Raw genomic sequence first — 20,388 nt, 5'->3', positions numbered from 1 at the left:
GGATGGAATGCCCCCAGTGCTATTTAAGGAAGTATTTCTTTAAAATGTTATAGCAGACTTTGCTATCTTTGCATATCCTCCTTTGGAGTCAGCACCTGCTGAGGTCGCTGCGGGCCACTCACATCTCTGGCAGCCTCAACGCTACAGCGGACGGGCATAGCGGTGAGTGGAGACTCCACCCCCAGATGGTCCAGCTGATTTGGAGTCGATTCGGCAAAGCACAGGTAAACCTGTTTGCTTCCCGGGAATCTTCCCACTGGCCAGGCCAGAGCTCTGGTATTCCCTGACGGGAGCCCCACTCGGGACAGACGCACTGGCACACAGCTGGCCCCGGGGGCTTCGCAAATATGCTTTCCCCCCAGTGAGCTACTTGCACAGACCCTGTGCAAGGTTAGGGAGGAACAGGAGTCACCCTCATGGCCCCATATTGGCGCACCCAGACTTGGTTCTCGTACCTCACACTCCTCGTGACAGCACCTCCCTGGCAGATTCCCCCGAGGAAGGATCAGACTTCTAGAACCTCAACGTCTGGCCCTTAGATGGGATGCAGAAGACCTAAGTGGCCTACCACCAGCAGTGGTAGACACGATCACTCAGGTCAGAGCTCCCTCTACGAGGCAGATTTATGCCCTGAAGTGGTGCTTGTTTGCAAATTGATATTCTTTCCGAGACGAAGACCCCCAGAGCTCCCAAGAATCACGTTTCAGCTGTTGTGCTGTTTTTCTATAGGGACCCCTAGTCTCACTACATCGACACAATGTTGATTAAGTGACCGAAAGGGAACATCCTGGTTACTGTCATAACCTCCGTTCCCTGATGGAGTGAATGAGACATTGTGTCCCTCTTGCCACAATGCTGTACTAGCCGCTGAAATGGCTGGACCTTGTCTCAGCTCCTCAGCACAAAACCTGAATCAGAGTGGGCATTCCTTCTCCTTTTATACCCGGATGTCCAGGGGAGTGGCATGTAAATTACTCAAAAGAATAGAGGTGTTCGGGGCTCTCAAGAGTGACCACTAGTGTCACTACATCGACACAACGTCTCATTCCCTCCATCAGGGAATGGAGGTTAGGACAGTAAACAAGACGTTTAGTAGGGAAGTAGGGATGGGCAATATGGCCAAAATTGTTATCACGATAATCTTTTTCATATTGTTCGATATCGATATTTATCACAATATACATTTACACATTGCACTTTCTTTTTTTTTATTTCAAAGTTGACAGAAGAAAAGGAAAAAAATTATTCTAAACAGTCAAAATAGTCTCTACAAAACTGCACAGGGGTCCAGAGACGGCCAAAGCAGTGGGGTCTGCGGGATCTTTTAACAATTTTACCGTATTTTACCGTTTATCAATTGAAAATGAATGTTAAAAGATCATCTGTTTGTTCTGAAGCATAGTGACAGCAGTCCAGTATTTGTTGGAATATTTTTACATTAAAATGACATATTTTTAATATTTCTTTAGATTCAGATACTCAAGTATGGGGCATAGAAGCCCTTGTGACTGTGCAATGATGCTGAATGTGGGTCCAGGAGTGTCCCGAGAGAAAATTTAGAAAATTTTTGTTTTTTTTATTTAAAAAAACATTTGTATATTTTCATTAAAGTGAGAGACTAGTCTACCAACTAGTAATTTTAGTCTTTCCTTATCCATTCCAGACATCTAATTAATTTTCACAAAATTAGAACAGAAATCGATTTGTTTATTATTAAAGGCTTGTAACATGCTGATTGATAAAGATGCTAGAGAAAAATATTCAAGATTGCAGCGCAGAAAGATCAGAGCTGTTGTCCACATCACTGTTGTTCTGTCTTGCTTTTCACTAGAGACGATGAGAGAGCGCAACCGTTGTCATGAAGTCTTGCGGTGCGGATGGAATCAATCCGGTGTCTGAAGTAACCTAATTGTTAGCAAGGCAGCTAGCATTAGCAAGTTCATCCAGTCTGATCCTACGTTACCACTGGCGCGTTGTGAGCAAAGCTGAGAGCGTTTTCAATTAATTCCTATGAAAGCCGAATGTCATGCTCGCAAGGTGGATCGTAGGATTGGCAGTGGTGCGGAGCAAGCTCTCTCCTAGCGCTATGAGCGCCTTTGAGCAGATTTTGTCCACCCCAGTGGAAATGTAGCCTGAGAAAACCGAACTGCTTGTGTTATAGCGACACGCATTAAATATAGAAAATTCCTCAAAAGCTTATCGTGTAATTTCTTTATCGTGATATATATCGATATTGTTTTATCGCCCAGCCCAAAGGGAAGCAACATGGACTAAAAGTCACAAAACTAAAAATTTTCATTTGACTTTAACATTTTATTTAATACATTATGATGTACTGCATAATAGTTCTTTTGTTGTTTTCCGCCACTATACACAGGGCGTACATCCAGATCCCACAACAATGAGGCCTTGTGTCTGCTCTGTGCTCGCAATATTTGAACTGAGTTGCAGGTTACTTTTCTGCAGGTGTCTCACAAGATAATGTTAAGATAATGTTTTTCCGCCACTATAGCCGAATGAAAATGTGCGTTGAAAGAGATGAGCAATGCCCATGTGATATGTCATCCCATCAGCTGCTTACTAAACACACACATGTCGCAATGGTTTAATGCAGAGTGCTGAGTGGGGATGGTTAAGCTGTCTGAGGACTGCTGCATTTGATGTTCTCATATTAAGCTGTGTTGACATGCTGGGTTTATTGGTCTGACACCTAATACTGATGCCACTTCCTCCCCCTGTTGTATTTCTGCCCAGGGTCTCTTACATTATGTATAAATTTTGCTCTCACTGTACATAGGTAGAATTTTGATAAATATTTAAACCATGTCCACACTAAAAAGCTAGACACAGCTCAATGAATTTAACATTGGTGTTATTGATGAAACGTTGGTGTCTCGATGTGCATTTTTGAAAGATTTTTATGCTGACACTGCATCTTAAAAAAATGGCGATCCAAAAAAAAGCGAGATGAGGTGCAGCAGTCAAAGCTATCCATCTAGTCTAGTGCATGTTTAAATGTTTAAATTTTTTTACATTTTCAAAACAATTGAACAAGAGCACAGATGGACAAAAAGCACATCCAGTGTGAATAGCCCCTAATATGTTTTAATTGAAAGATTGCATTGATTTTGCTACATTTACACCTCTCTTCCACACCATTTTCTTTCAAAAGACGCTTTCTAGTGCAGCATACTTTGGAAAACGGTGATTTACTCACCTTTAGCTCCTTCCAAACATTCTTCTCCACAAATAAATATTCATATTCCCAATTTTAGGAGCAACAATTATTAAAACTTCTGTTTTTAATGTTTCAAAGAAGACCATAATTTGCACAGTGATGCTGTGTACCTTCCTTTAATGTGTATCAGTTATTATTTATCCTTATTTTTCCCAATTTTGGGAATACATTTATAAATTAAAGAGTTTTTAGGCGTAAGGTGGTTGTTAGTAGGGATACTTTGTCCCTTTTTTTGTGTGTGTGACTTTAGATTAGCATTGGCTACATCCACATTAGAGAAAAATAAGCCCTGTATAGATCAACGCCACAATAACGATTCTTTGTTCGCTCGCCACTGACATTTCAGGTGGCATATGCAATTAACAGACTTGATATGGTACACTGAGATACCAGTTTAAAGTTTAAGTTGATATTTGATTTATTTTCTAATGATTACTCAAATGTTCATGGTCACAGTTTTCTCACGTTCATCATTAACTACAGTGTAGCTCAAAAGTAGCTTTCCGCAGTAGCTTTTGTTGGCTAATCTAAACATCCTGGAATTAAATTAAGGACAATTTGAATTAAATTCTGTATATCAATAACTTATTAAAATTAATTAACAGAATTAGCTTGCTTGTTTGTTTTCACAATATATCAAAGGTTATTGGATCCAGAAAGATCTATAGAGTCTTTAAGTGTCTGCTTTTGTAAGGGATAACTAGCAAACACAAGATTATTGTCAAAACTTGTCACTTGTTGAAGTAAAGAAAACAACACTAGTTTGTTGCGTCTCACTGGGTGAATCTCACGAAAAAGTGAAAGCTGGTTTCACCCCAAAGAAGAAAGAAAAAACAAAGAAATGAATTTCTTACATTAAGAATATGCACTTGAGTGACTCCAGCCAGGTCTCTTAAGCAACCAAATTGGCCTAGTTGTAGAACAGCGTGAAGCCTCCACACATGCTATGTCTCCACGGTAACGCACTCAACAAGCCACGTGATAAGATGAATGGATTGACGGTCTCAGATGCGGAGGCAACTGAGATTCGTCCTCCACCATCCGGAGTCAATACGCCGTCATGAGGACTTTGGGAGCGCATTGGGAAAGAAAAGGGAAGAAAATGTACAAAATAAATAAAGGAATATATGCTTGTGTGTTCAAGGAATGTAAATACATCATATCCATAATTAATCATGTTTGTTCTGACACATCAGTCACATTGAGCTTGTTTATTCCCAGTGTACTATTGTCATTTTTCAGATAAAAAACAATTTACTCCTCTCTATTGCTCAGACTCATATGCCTTGTTTAAGAACTGGACACCACCTCAAACTTTAAAAGTATCAGTGCCCTGCTACACCACTTTTTTGGATTATCAGCTTATTTGTAATTCATAATATATTACAAATCCTCAGTGCATATGCAGATTGAAGAGAGAAGCTGAACATGAAAGTAGAATTCAGAAGTTCAAACGAACATACTAAACTTATTTTGATTTGAACTAGTTATTTTGTAATTCTGAAAAATTGACCTGGACCAGGTATAGTTACAAAAAAAATTAGAAAATGCTGAGGTTTCCTTTTACATTTTCTCAAGAAAAGTTACGCAGTTATGCATAACATAAACACATCTTTTCCGGCCCATGCCGTTTGTGTCCAGACTTTTTTGTATGACGTTTGTGTATCTCAAGACATTAAAAATAATTTAACTGCCTCAATAATCCTAAAACACTGGCCACTTCAAATCAGCAAGAGAGAGTTTTTTTTTTATGGCAACGATAATACCTTTGGAGAGTGTGAGATGTAATCAATAGTTTTATGAAACCAGGCTCAGACACTGTGGTTGAAATCAGTTTTTCCCGTATCAAAGCCCCCTCATGAATACTGTGGCTTGGATGGCCCTGTAACCACTATGAGAAAAACAGTGGTGGGAAATATGTAAGCTTTTCAAGGTCCCACCATTTACATGTTTCCCTGTTTATGGTTTATCAGGGTTTCGCAAATACTGTCAGGCATGTGATGTCCGTGATGTCACTTATCATTATAGAGGCACTCAGTTATCTGGTAATTCTTATCTCGGGGTGGCTGTGTCACACTCTTGAGTATCAGATAAAATACTAAGGGAATTTTTTGGGGGGATTTACCAAATTTATCAGCACACATTTTAGATGACTTACTGTTATGTTTAAAGAATCATTACTTATTACATTTAGACGGACAGAAATTTTTTTGTAGTCGCATAGTGATACTGATGTGAGACTGTTTTTTTCCATGTCTTGTGCTATTATATATTTCAGATCAACCTGCCCCTTAAAACAAAATCAACTGTGGTTGGTCATTTTACATATAGGTCAAACAATCTTTTCCTGTGTATGGCCCTAAGTGGCTCTAATTCTTGGTCAGAGTAAGTTGCAAAGTGCACCAGACCAGACTACTTGATTCTTCACAAACCTTTGGAATTATTTAGTTAATGTGGCATTTGGTGTGTTCTAGGAATTCAGTCTGTATTTGCTTCATATATTGTCCTAGTCTGTTTCCGTGCTATTCCTGCTGTTTAGGTATTGGGTTTTCATTTGAAAATGTGATTTAACTGTAGTTGACTGGCTTTGAGCCTGTTCGAAACCCAACACAGATATGGAGAAAAGCGCACAAAGGAAAAGAATGCAGAATTGTCCAAAGTGGAGAAATTATAAAGCCACCAAAGCCGTTCAAGGGAACGAACAGTTAAAGTGATTTTTGAGGCCAGAATGGTATGTAATAGATGACACAGGAGAATTGCTGTGGTTAGCATTATCTCCATCAGACTGATTTGATTGCCTACACTGAGTTTGTCAGCGAGATAAGAGTGCCTGAACTTCTGCAGTGGGTCAGGAAGCTAGAAGTTGTTGTACTTTCTCATCAACGTTAAGACATTGAACAGTTGGAAATAATTAGTTCAGAGAGTTGTTAGAGAAATAGTTCAACCAAAAATGACATTTCTGTCACCATTTACTACGGCTGGTTTATTGATCCAAATTTCCTTGTTTCATTTCTGATTCACAAGTTTTCGATTCTATTCCAATTTTGGTGTGATTTCGATTTGATTCGATACTGACTCATATGGGTATTTCAGTTATAATGTCCCTTTTGCTTACATATAAAAGAGAATATCTCAGAGCTAATGCTGTTAATTATACAAAGGAACGTCTAACTAGATATGTTACAAAAATATACATTTTACAAATTTTATTGGATTAGTTATTTATCATTTTGGTCACATTTTAGCTTTTAAAAATGAACAAATCCATGTATTCAATCGATGAATATGATATTATATTGCATATATTATTTTTGTGATATATAAGTTGTTTAATTGCATAATTTGTACAATTTACAGGTTTTTACATTGATTTGTTGAACATAAGCTAAAAACCAAAACTGGCATTTCTGTAAAGAACATATGTAAAAAAGCGCAAAAGAAATTCAGATTGTTATATCTTATCTGTGCTATGCTTTATTAAAATTAAATGTTTCTTTTTTATTTTCTTTTTTTTTTTTTTTTTTTTGATCAACAACTGACTATATAGAAATGAAAGAGTATTAAAAGCGACATTATGCAATGACAAATGGGTCATGTGGATGTTGTCTTTGGACACACACTGAACAACTTTTACTCTCAACATGCCATGAAAGGATCTTGCTGCTGAATAATCCACCACTATACTACACAATCACTAGTGAGTGAAATCTGAACATTTACCATCCGGTTGCTAAATAGATACATTTTAATCGCATAGCGTTGAATTTTTATTGCAGTAGATGGTTGCGCCGAGAGTAAAAGATCGATCTTATATCGATCAATATCGAGATCCTTCAAATCAAGTTTGTGATGCATCAGAAAATCCATATGATTTGTGCACTATATTCCAAGTCTTTTGAAGATATATGTTATTTCTATGATTAATTTCTCTCAAGATTGTTGTGAAATTAGGATATAAGACAAAAACAGGTTGGCACAACTTGTTTTTTGAGAATTGTTTGGTAAACTACAAAGGCGTATCTTTTCCTATAAATGTGCGTTATAATGAATAAAGAGGTACAAAACGATCTCATCGGCATGATAAAATAAGAAATTACTCCTAGGGCACAATCCTACACCCTTATCTTCTTGAATAACTAGGGTGTGTGCACAGTGCTTGAGGTTGTTCTGAATTTAAAATTTTTGCTGGTGTTAAAAAGCTGGCTATCTATTAATGAACTGCACCAGGCTGTACTCTTCACTGAAGGCTTACATTCACGTTCTTATCAGGGCCGTGTTTATAGTGCTGTTTCAGCAGTGGAAGCTACTAAAGCTACGAATAGAGTCAACATTTTCTTGTCATGTCTAGCTAAATTCATCTAGATAATGAACCAACGTTGCCCTTCAACAGTTGCCTTTTGTGCCCGAGTGTGGCATGTCTCTGTGCCGCCCTGGTTCAGGACAGTGATCTGTTAATATAACTGTTCTATTCCTGATCTGGATTAACAATTATGAGATATGGTCTATCAATTTGTGGTACGATATCCTCCTGATTTCTCTTGCAAGAATGTATTTATTTAATAAACTAGATTTTAAATTTTCAGAAAATTTTGTGAAAGCAAAGTGCTGCAGGTTCAAACATTCATACAAAGTTAAGTTATATACAAACCTAAAAATGCGACACAGTATCACAGAAAAGGAGATGACAGCACTTCACTAGACATACACTCACTGAGCACTTTATTAGGAATATGGTCCTAATAAAGTGCCCGGTGTGGTCTTCTGCTGTTGTAGTCCATCAGTGTTCGATTTGTTGTGCATTCTGATATGCTATTCTGCTCACTAGATTGTACAGAGTGGTTATCTGAGTTAACGTAGCCTTTTTGTCAGTTACAGAAATACTCGAACCAGCCCGTCTGGCACCAACAATCATGCCATGCTCAAAATCACTGAGATGTCACCCCATTCTGATGGTTGATGTTAACATTACTGAAGCTCCTGACCCAAATATACATTATTTTATGCATTGCGCTGCTGCCACATGATTGACAGATTAGATAATAGCATTAATAAGTAGGTGTACAGGTGCACCTAATGAAGTGGTGTTTATATACGTATAAGGAAGAATATTAAACTGTCCAAAACACACTGTCCTTTTTTTTACACCAAAATAAATCTCAAGGTAAAGTAAAAATGACAGAAATATATAATAACAATATACAAAAAATTATAATAATCTGCAAAAAAAATCATAATAATAATTCTGTTTAATACTGTTCAACAGTGTTTCACAGTAGTGAAGTTGTATTTTTTGCACACCCTATTCGTTTACAAAAAAATATATGTATATTCCTTTTTTTAATGTATTTTTGTATTGTAGCATATAAATGAAAAATATATTTATTTTTAATAGTTAAATATTAATCTTCCTTGTGTTTATTAAGTCCTAATGAAAAACTGTGGAAAACATGTCTTTGTTGTTTTTTAGCTTGATTTTTATTTCTTGCATAAGGCCTAAACATTTTAAATATACTTGGCTTCAATGGCTGTTTGCTTGAAATAATAGTTCCTATGATTTAAAAAAAAAATTAAATACTTTTATGCCATTACAGAGCAAATACATAATTATGAAATGGCTGGTGTCCTTCCTCCAATGTGAATCTATGGCATTTTGTGTCATTTTTATTGTCCATCAAGAGAAATTCAAAAGTCAGATTGCTTAGAATATTAATAGCACATCTCTCCCCAACAAGCCACACAATTTGAGGTGTAATTGTTAATGTTCCAAAGGTTCATAGGGCAAAAGATAAGGGAGTCATATGCCAAAATGTATTACTTAGGTTTAGGGGCTTGTTCAAATCCCTAAACCTAAGAATGAGCAATCGATTATTAAAAGAGGATGTATTCTGTGTAATAGTAATTTTGAATCACTCACTCTCATACAAGTATGTTTACACATACATATTTCAGTAATTTAGAGCTACCTCTTTGTGTTTATTTCTTTACGCTTATGTGTGTGTGTGTGTGTGTGTGTGTGTGTGTGTGTGTGTGTGTGTGTGTGTGTGTGTGTGTGTGTGTGTGTGTGTGTGTGTTAAAGCCTGAATATATGATGTATGAATCTATTACACATGCCACAAGGCATGACAATGGGGTGAAACTGGACCCTGGCAGGCCTAATTATTCTCAAGTTTCCCACCATGACTGAGGGCCCAAAGGGACAAAGTCCCCCTGCCTCAGGATACATCACTGCAGAGAGTCAAGGGTTAATGCTTAGGACAATACCAGTTCTAATATGAAGGTGTTTTTATCCAGTAGCTTCAGAAACTCACTTTCTTTATGTATAAAACACATAAATTTGTTCATCCTCCTATTTTTAAGTGGCATTTACTGAAAACAGATTTGTTTACTGAAGAGTTACAAGGCTATGATTTGTATTTACATGTGTCGTTTCAAACCACTTGTGCCTAAGGGAATGTATGCAATGTCAAGTTATATTAATGTCATTGTAATTTACAGTCCAGCAAGGTTGCAGTCTTAAATACACAAGGCCGCTACTTACTGCTTACTGTCAAATAACATTCACAATTTCACTCAAATGTTTCTACTGTAAATGTTTTACCCCACCCTCAATTTAGAAATGTCTCCATTTCCAAATAACTGGAATTTTGACTTTTATTCATTATGTTGCATAATTATAATATCACATTTTTTACAGGTTACATAGAGTCAAACCAGCAGATGCAGTAAATGACTAGCGCCATGGCTTCAGATGCAAGTCACATGTTAGAAGCAGCCTTGGAACAAATGGATGATATAATTGCTGGTAAGACTGAGAATACATTTTTTTTTGTGTCAAGACAAATTGTAAACCTCCTGATGAACTTTGCATAGATCACATTCTTCCTTACTGTTATAAATAATCATGAACTGGTCCAAAAAGTTATGTATATCAAAAGTAGGGATGGGTCATGATAGTCGGTTAATAACCGCCTAGTCCAGGGTTCCCCAGTTAGTTTACATCAAGGGCCATATTGTGTCAACAATACAAACCCAAGGGCCACTGCCCTCGATGTTATGAAAAAATGTTTGTGCTGCTGTTGCTGCTGCTAATATTATTATTATTACATAAATATCCTGGCTTTATAAGTTATTTTTCTCTGTATTAGTAGCCTGTTTTATTTATTCAAACAATTATGAACATATTGATTGTATACAGAAAAACAAAACTACAAAGCTTTGCCTGTTGAAAAAATAAAAGATAAAATAAAAATTGAATGAAATAATGAAAAACAAAAAACTTTAATGAACAATCTGTATCTCCATGTTCTCCATGGAACCCTTCCTGCTCAGCTCCAAACAGGACCTACTTTCTGCACTTTCCTTAATTGAAAATTTTGTTATTGATTTTCCTTTTATTAATGGGGGTCAAACTGTACCTGTATTAATTGATATATACTCCCCATTCAATGAGAGAAGTGACAGCACTGGCTGAAGCAACCACTTATGTTGGGACTTTACTCTGCTGTTCCAATCCCGAGACACTGATCAAGATGTGCACTATCCTGGTTCTGATGATATTCATTATAGAAAACGATGACTCAGAAATGTAGGTGCATCTGGCACCCCCGAAAATTATATAATTGAACCATTTGTACTGCAAACACCTGGTCTATTTTTGAAAGGCTGCTTATGGTGCTTTGTCTTAATATACATTATTTAATTAATATTATATTCTCCTGGCATTAAAAATTGCAGCAAGGTTCGGCAATTCGTTTGCACTTAGCTCGTTGTAAAAAAGACTCTTTACATGCAATAATTTACTGTACACAAACAGACTTCAGAACCAAACTGCTATTTTTATTGCGAGGAAAATATAACATAGTATTGCAATAATTAAAAAATCGGGAGTCCGTTTACTCGTAGCAAAATATATGTTAAAATATAAACAGGATGATTTTTTTGCAACATGCATCAACACCATGGAAAAAACATAATGAAACAGTTATGCCAAAATAGGTAAATAAATTCCTTAACAGCGTTCACCTAGCATAACACAGCTGGGCAGGGCAGGAGACTGGGAAAATGTTTGTAGAACAGCAACAACGCTACTGTATGAGGGTGAAATTTTTAATTTTAATTTTTTTCACAGACACTGTGTGTGTGTTTCGTCAGAGGTGCGTCTCACAAAATCATCACAGATTTGGTGTGAACAGGCCTTTGGTGCAGGCCAAACATTTGGCTGCCAATTGAGGAACCCTGGCCTAGTCGAGTAGTGAAGTTGACTATCGATTATCTAGATCAGCGCCACTCAACACGGAGTCCTTGATGGACCTGTGTAGCTCAGCGAGTATTGATGCTGACTACCACCCCTGGAGTTGCGAGTTCGAATCCAGGATGTGCTGAGTGACTCCAGCCAGGTCTCCTAACCAACCAAATTGGCCCGGTTGTTAGGAAGGGTAGAGTCACATGGGGTAACCTCCTCGTGATTGCGATTAGTGGTTCTCGCTATCAGTGGGGCTCATGGCAAGTTGTGCGTTGATTGCAGAGAGTAACATGAGCCTCCAGTGCTGTGAGTCTCCGCGGTGTCATGTACAGCGAGTCACGTGATAAAATGTGTGGATTGCCGTTCTCATAAACCGAGGCAACTGAGACTTGTCCTCTGCCACCCGGATTGAGGTGAGTAACCGCACCACCACTAGGACCTACTAAGTAGTGGGAATTTGGTATTCCAAATTGGGGAGGAAAGGGGGTTAATAAAAAAATTATAAAAAATTAAATACGTCAACTTTTGTGGCCCACGATATGAGTTAATCATAAAAAATATATTTATCAATAACCTATTATCTGTTTATGTATTCTGAGGTTTCCATTTTTAAGAGTATTTATGTTAGTTCTCTGTATTGCTGAATCATAGCACAGTTAGAGTTGCTGTGTTTTTAGGATGCTCAGTCAAGTTAAATGCAGTTTAAAACCTTAAAAAACGTGTCTCGCACTCTGCTCCATCCAGCTGTTTTCAAACAGCTGTTGGTTTGTTGCCTTTACAGCTGCCCCTGTATAGCTGGAGTTTTTACTTCCCCCTGCTGAATAAGAATAAAAAAACCATGCAGGTGGCATATTAAGCTTGAATTACTCCATTGGTAGGAAAATTCCTTATTACAGTGGCGTGATTCATTTTGTTCATTTTTTTATAATCTTTCTTTAATAATTAATACATTAATTAAATCAATAACATTAGTTTTAAATGAACATGTCATGTTATAACATAACTTTTAAAGGTGCGCCTAAAGACCCCTGCAGACTGATCCATTGCAATGTGCTCTGTCTAGCAGTTTTGAATACACGAACATGTCTTAGATAAATACCTCTTAAAGGAATAGTTCACCCAAAAATTGAAATTACCTCATCATTTACCCACCCTCATGCCATCCCAGATGTTTCTTCTGCTGAAAAGAAATGAAGATTTTAGATGAATATTTCAGATCTGTAAGTCCATACAATGCAAGTGAATGGTGACCAGAACTTTCAAGCTCCATAAAATTAAGCCAAAGGACTCCAGTGGTTTAATATATATCTTCTGAAGTGATGCAATAGCTTTAGGTGAGAATCAAATCAATATTTAAAGGGGTCATGACATGAGAAACCAAATTTGCCTTGATCTTTTGGTATATAAGAGGTCTTTGTATCATTAAAACGTCCTGCAAGTTTAATATTTTAAGACGTCCTCCCCATTCTAAACGAATCATTTATTTAATCAAGCTCAAAATACAGCTCGTTCTGGATTCATGGTTAGAAGTGACGTGTCGGTTAGAAGTGACGTAACAGCGTTTGCATATGACCGCCTCCAGCGCAAGACAACTACGCTCATTTCGTATCGCCGTGCGCTTCACAAGTGTTCAGTCGATGGACAGCGAGCTCTGACAGAGACTACTTGTGCACAGGAAAATTACGATGCCACACAGATGTGCTGTTCCTGGCTGTGGTCAAACAAAACCTCTGAATAAGCAGCCGAAAGATCCAGATGTCAGGGAAAAATGGATGCAGTTTATTTTTTGCGGACGTCCCAGTCACGGCAGTGTTAACTTAAGCGTTTGTTCTGTACATTTTAAGGATGACTGTTTTGAGAACAAATCTCAATATGATGCTGAATATGATATGATTGCCAGAAAACTGTTGCTCAAAGATAAGTCCGTGCCGATTATTCTGGGAACAACGACGACGCAAACTGTAAGTAATCTATTTTAAACTTTAAACTACTTTTTAAAGCGCAATTTCATTCATTATGAATAATCACAGTGTTTTTACTTAGTTTACTTGCATATTGTTCTGGCTGGGGGCGTCAATAATTGATACATAGGCACTGACGTTAGCCAATCATAACAGTGGGCGTTAACACTGAAGTCTTAAATGGAAAACGCCCCCAAAACAGACTGTTTGAATCAGAGGATGAGAAACAGGGTGGGAAAAGGTCATAAATCACTAGATTTTAAAAGTTTTTCTTAAAAAAAAATATATTAATACTATAATTGCACCTAAGGGAACATAATAATACAATAAAAAAAACCATGTCATGACCCCTTTAAACTTTTTACTATAAACATTCACTTTCAGAATGTGAAAGTGGAGATTTATGGTAAACTTAAAATACTTAAAATTGATCTTTATGTTAAACTCAAAATACTTAAAATTGATCTATTTCTCATCCACACCTATCATATTGCTTCTAAAGATATAGATTTAACCAGTGGAGTCATATGGATTACTTTTGTGATGCCTTTATGATATTTTTAGAGTTTGAAAGGTCTGGTCACCATTAAAAAGTCATACACATCTGGGATGGCATAAGAGTGCGTAAATGATGAGAGAATTTTCATTTTTGGGTGAACTATCCCTTTAAGAAATGCATCTGGGATCAGATGAACCTGAAAGCAGGATTATTATATAGATATTCTTAAAACTGTTTAGTCGACTGGTCATTCAGGCAACCCACCAACTACTCGATTTTATAAATATGTTGTTTTGCACATCCCTATTCAAATGCATAGAAAACAAACTGGATGTTTCCAACCAACAAATTTAGATTCTCACTAAATAATGGGTCAGGTACAGGTAATCTCCCAGTCTGTTTCTGATTGGCTGCTCTTCAGGAAACGATCTGATAAGGGTCTGCTCCTATACAATGTTTTTTCAACATATCTCCTGATCTGTGCCCACTAATCGGATTCCATACCGCTGCGTGTGCGAACCTTGTTGAAAGGATTACGTGGTGATGGATAAATTGAAAGAAAAGCGTTGTGCCAAACGTAGGCTAAAAGAAAAGCTATGAATATATGGCTTTACATAGTATGCAGATCAAAAGATAGCTATGTTTAGAAAACATTGTATAGAACCAGACCCTTTGTAAGCAGCCATTTTTGGAGGGGCTGAATATCGAGAGGATGTGGGGGGCTGTGTAGCCCCTCAAGCTAGCGCAGCAATTGCCAACATGATTTAACTAATAGAGGATATGTGTGCAGTCAACAAGTAAAGGTTTGGGGGGATGGAGCTTAGCATGCTTAAGTTTGCTGTCTAAGACAACATGATGTACAATACACTGGGACAGTGGCATGGCCAGACTGTGACAAAATATGTGATAAACAGAGTATTTATTTCAGTAACACAATCTAAAGTCATTCTACTGTTAACCTTCAGTGAAAATAATCTATGCTTGTTTACTTTATACATGAGATTAAAAACAATACAGAAGCTAATGTTTGTATTTATTTATTTACTTCTTTTTTATTATTATTATTCATTGGCTTTATATAAAATAATCACCTCCCAACCACATATCCATTTATCACATGAACAACCTAGTTTGATAACCAGAAAATGTCAAAATTTGCCTTATCTTAATTTCAAATAATATTGTTTAGTCATTTGAAAGCAAACAAACTTGCTTTTGTGAATATTTGTGTTATATTTACAGATGCAGTTCAAGGGAACTTTAAAAAGCAAAGCCTTATAATTCAATTGCGTTTGTTTTTATATAATGAAATGCCATTAATGTTTAGTTATTAAATGTTATTTGTGGAAAGGCACTTAATACCATGGGACTGAACCAGGATATAGACTTTAAATGAGTATGTCTGTGTGTGTTAAGAATAGGAGGAAGCCATAAGAGTTTACCACAAGCATGCTGTGTCTCTTTAGTTGTGCTGTGGAACTGGCATATTACAATGAAGGATTTCACTGAGGATTTCTCAAGGTTCTTGAAATGCCTCCATCTGTTGGTGATAGTTGGAACCTCTCAACCAAATGAAATATGCAAAAATATAGCCTTAAGATTATTTAAAACCATTTTTAATTGTTATACAGGTAGGTTAAATGGAAACATGAAAGCTATCTTGCTTCGTTTAAAGTAATAGCTCATGCAAAAATAACAATTCAGTCACCATTTACTCACCATACGTTATTCCAAACCTTTAAGAAAATCTTTCTTCTATGGAATACAAAAGGAGGTGTTTGCAGAAGCTTCAGTCACCATTCACTTACAATACTGTGCAAAAGTTTTAGGCACTTGTGAAAAATTATGCATAGTGAGGATGTCTTCAAAAATAATGAAATAAGTAGTTTTCATTTTCCACTTAATGTCATTCAAAGCCAGTAAACATAAAGAAAGCTAAATTAATATTCGGTGTGACAACCTTTACCTTTAAAACAGCACCAATTCTCCTAGGTACACCTGGACACAGTTTTTCTTGGTTGTTGGCAGATAGGATGTTCCAAGCTTCTTTGAGAATTCGCCACAGTTCTTCTATCTATTTAGGCTGTCTCAGTTGCTTCTGTCTCTAATGTAATCTCAGATTGACACAATGTTTAGTGGGGGGCTCTGTGGCGGCCATGACATCTGTTGCAGGGCTCCCTGTGCTTCTATTCTAATCTTTTCTATTTGTAAAAGTAATGCTTGGGAGTCTTAACATTTATATTTCCTATTGACATACTATAAGCTGAAGATATAAATAACCAACTTATGACAAATGCTTTTGGTAAACATCTTATGTGTCTAAGACTTTGAATATCTACTGCTGTAATTGCAGTGTTAGTAGTGTAATTCAGTAACTGGATTCATTAAAGCATCCAATGAGGCCATTCCATGCCCGTGGCCAAGCTGGAAACTTGCGCTTGTTGCACAATTTGTGCATGTACACAGTTATGTATATTATTTTCACATTCTTTCCATTCATACTACTAGTATAATTTCTTTACTTTGTTTCAGTATTCATAGCATAGTTTGAAAACAGGATAATTTTTATTATTCTGTTTTGTGATTTCTGGCACAGAAATTACTCACTTCACCTTTAAAATAACATATGGAACCTATACAAATAAAATGTTTAGGACCTGCATGACCTGATTAAATGTTTTATAGTAATGGAAAGTTGTGCACATTTAATCGTGATTGCAAAACATAATAATTGACACCAAGGCCCTTATCCAGTGTCAACAGTGTCTCCTTTTGTTCTCAGTTTTGTTTTTGGCCTAAATGGATGGAACGAAGTCATCATACGTTTTTAAAGTAGTGTTATCGAATCCTGATGTTTACCATATGTCCCTTCCTGTAAATGTGTTATGTCTCATTCCATATTATCCAGATGGAGACATTTGGAACTGTTGTTGTGCTAGATGATGGAGGTGACACGTGGCTGCAGCAGTGTGGGTGGTGGTTACTATGATGTGATGTGATGGTGTATGACATGGCGTGATGGTGCATCTCTTATGCTCTCTTTCTCTTCTGCCTCTCAAGTCGGTGTGTGCACTTTTTGTACCATTTGCTTCTTTTTCACCTCTCTATTTTGACCTTCCATCTTAATTTATTTTTTTCCTTTTTCTTTGATATGAAAGTGGATGGAGGACATTTAATAATTGGGAGGAAGCGAACTACATTGGAAAATATATTGACTTTTGCCAATGCCATTAATTTTTTTGGGGGGGGATTTCTCCCAATTTGGAATGTCCAATTCACAATTTTTGCTTTAAGTCCTCGTGGTGACGTAGTGACTCGCCTCAATCCGGATGGCAGAGGATGAATCTCAGCTGCCTCTGCGTCTGAGACCGTCAACCCGCGAAACATATCACGAGGCTCATTGAGCACGTTACCACGGAGACATAGCATGTGTGGAGGCCCAAGCCATCCACCTCGGTATCTACACACAACTCACCACGTGCCCCGCCGAGGCGAACCACATTATAGCGATTACGAAGAGGTTTTCCTGTGTGACTCTACCCTCCCTAGCAACCGGGCCAATTTGGTTGCTATGAGACCTGGCTGGAGTCACTCTTCATGCCCTGAGATTCGAACTCACGAACTCCAGGGGTGGTAGCCAGCGTCTTTATCACTGAGCTACCTAGGCCCCCTGCCAATGCTATTATTAAAAAATGAATCAGTCAAAACATCCGCTACAAAGTTTTTGTCAGAATACAGTGCATGGCTACTTCACTTTTGAATGGCCGTTAATGAAAAAGGATTTTTCATTAATGGCCATTCACTTTTTGCCCCCAGAAAGGTGTTATTACATCAGCGACCAGCAGAGGCTGGGGTATGATCTGGGGTATGCTAACCAGCCAAATCTTGACCCCTTGCTTGGAGCATGTGTACTAAACCACCAGACCAAGTCTTCAATATTTTATTCAGTTCATCTCCCTCTTTATCTCCATAGGCTCCAAGGCTGCGGTGGAGTTTAGTAATGGGATATATGATCTGGGTTCCCCCGTGAGCGTCAGACCCCTGCAGGTACTGCAGCTGGCTGAGGAACTGCGACTGGCTCTGGAGCTGCAGGCCAGAGAGGAGGACTGCAATTCACTGCGCTCACAGCTTCCCTGCACCACAGCGCAGACCCTCATGGAGTGGCTAGAAAAGGGCTCGGTGAGACACTAATGATGAGCACATTGGAGCAAAAGACTCATGTGGATTATGTGTGGGTAGTCTACAATGTGAAGTGTTCATACACATGGAAAACCTGTAAATATAATGTAATTTTAATACACAGAATTTAAGGGTCCCTGGCGAATATAACGTTTTCAATTGTGCTATAGCCTTAAACATTTTATTGGATAGAAATTACTCTTCTTGAGTGTGGTCTCTTTAAATTATTATTAAAAATTCTTATCCAGTAATCCTAGCGACTGGAAAAGTCATGGTAATTCAAAAGGTGTGGGTACATTGACACCAATCTAGCTCTGGCATTATACAAAATAACCATGGCAACCATTGTAGTTTCCATCTAAAATACCTACCAATAGTTGCTTCTTAAGCAATATCACACGAGCAAGAGTGCAATATGACCCTACATCAGCATTGCTGTGATTCGGCCACATGCATAGGCCGCAGGCCAAGTGCCGCAGAGTCGATCACTATAGAAACCGCAATGTTCTCCATTGTGCAATTAATCAGTCGGTTGTGTCTCTCTGCTGTGATGAGCTGTAATGGTGAAGTTGTTTGTTTAAAGCTGTTTAAAAGTTTTCCTAAGCGATCACGAAGAGCTGTTGTATGTAAACGGCTGATGCGGATTCACTTCACGTCACCTAACTGGCTCATAATGCACACAAAAATTATCTTTTGCCACCACCTGCTAGCTAACATATGTAATGTAAAAAAAAAAAGAAGACAAACCATAGCTCTTAACAGATCTGCACCGCTCTTACGCTTTAGTTTAGAATGGCACAAACACAAGTGGAGTGATACACACACAGTGAAGCGTGGAAGTGCTGATGGCGTCAGACCATTAGTACTCATGGAACGTCTCTTGTCTAATCAGATTCGAGAACCGGAACTAACTTTTGTATATTGTATTATAAATAATACTGTAAAAAAAATTATAAAGTTTAATATGGGATCATTCTCAAATAGTTTAACACATCAGGTGTTTTCTGTGTTCAAATATGTTCAGATTTTTCATTTAATTTTACATTTTTTGTTGTGCTTTTGACAGCATTTTACAGAGCCCCTTAGAGGACAGGCCGAGAATAATTTTCTTTAAATCATTTTGCGTACCCTCACAATAGTTTTGCGTTCTCTTGCAATACGTTTTACGTTCCCTCGCAATAAGTTTTGCGTTCCCTCGCAATAAGTTTTGCGTTCCCTCACAATAAGTTTTGCGTTCCCTCGCAATAAGTTTTGCATTCCCTCGCAATAAGTTTTGCGTTCCTCGCAATAAAATAAATAAGGATTTACTAGTAGCCATATTTTAACCTTGATATTTATATTTAAACCACAGTAACCAACACAAGAATTACTATGGCTAATCTATAGTAAAACTATGGTACATACACTGTATTAAAACCATGTTTTCCAACTAAAAAACATGGTTACTTAACTTACTTTTTATAGTTACTACAATATTACTATAGTAAAACATGGTAAACCTACAGTTATGGTTAACCTAATATAATATTACTATTGAAAAATGATTTGTATAGGAAAAGAACAAAATTAGGATTTTATTCCCATACAGTAGTTTTCGTTTACCTGTTTTATCACTATAGTTTCTCTATGAACATCATGGATAAAATATGGTTTCTGTAGTAAAACCATGGTAATATTATTGCAAGGGTACTCAAATGCATGCAAAACTTATTGTGAGGTACCGCAAACTAACAGAAATCATGGTTTTGCTATAGTAATATTGTAGTAACTATGAAAAGTATGTTAAGTAACATGTTTTTTGGCAGAAAGCATTGTTTTAATACAGTACACTGTATCCATATAGTAACAATGGTATTATATTAGATTAACCATGGTAATTCTTGTGGTTATTATGGCTTTACTACAAATATCATGGTACATATGGTAAATAAATAAATAAAATCTGTCATTTATTCACTGTCTTGCCATACAACATGTACATAGTGTACAGGGGCTGTGACGCTTATAAAACAATATAAAAACATTATATATGACTTATAATCCCATATACGACTACATCTTCTAAAGCCATACAATAATGTGAAACCGAATGAAACTGTAATCATTATTAAACTGAAATTTCGGTTAGTTCCTCACACAAAACCAATCATATGTCTTCAGAAGACTTGGAATATAATGCATGAGTCATATGAACAGTTTTTATGAATCTTTTTTTTTAGTTTAACAGTCTCTGGTCTCTATAAACTGCTATTGTTTGGCAAGACCTGCA

At 37.2% G+C, this 20,388-nt stretch overlaps 1 protein-coding gene across 3 annotated transcripts in view; it reads left to right on the top strand.

Moving 5' to 3' along the window:
- The window catches only part of ppfibp2b (PPFIA binding protein 2b), a 96,649-nt gene that overhangs the window by 5,978 nt on the left and 70,283 nt on the right, over nucleotides 1-20,388 (top strand). For all 3 annotated transcript variants that reach the window (XM_052119439.1, XM_052119437.1, XM_052119438.1), the window contains exons 2-3: nucleotides 9,933-10,040; nucleotides 17,914-18,119. In XM_052119439.1, the coding sequence (XP_051975399.1) occupies nucleotides 9,965-10,040; nucleotides 17,914-18,119 (282 nt within the window). In that variant the 5' untranslated portion in view covers nucleotides 9,933-9,964. The remainder of the gene's footprint in view (nucleotides 1-9,932; nucleotides 10,041-17,913; nucleotides 18,120-20,388) is intronic.

This window comes from Xyrauchen texanus, chromosome 46 (genome assembly GCF_025860055.1).
Source record: "Xyrauchen texanus isolate HMW12.3.18 chromosome 46, RBS_HiC_50CHRs, whole genome shotgun sequence".
Taxonomy (NCBI): domain Eukaryota; kingdom Metazoa; phylum Chordata; class Actinopteri; order Cypriniformes; family Catostomidae; genus Xyrauchen; species Xyrauchen texanus.
Note: the sequence above shows the minus strand (reverse complement) of the source record. Positions and strands in the feature narration are given on the sequence as shown.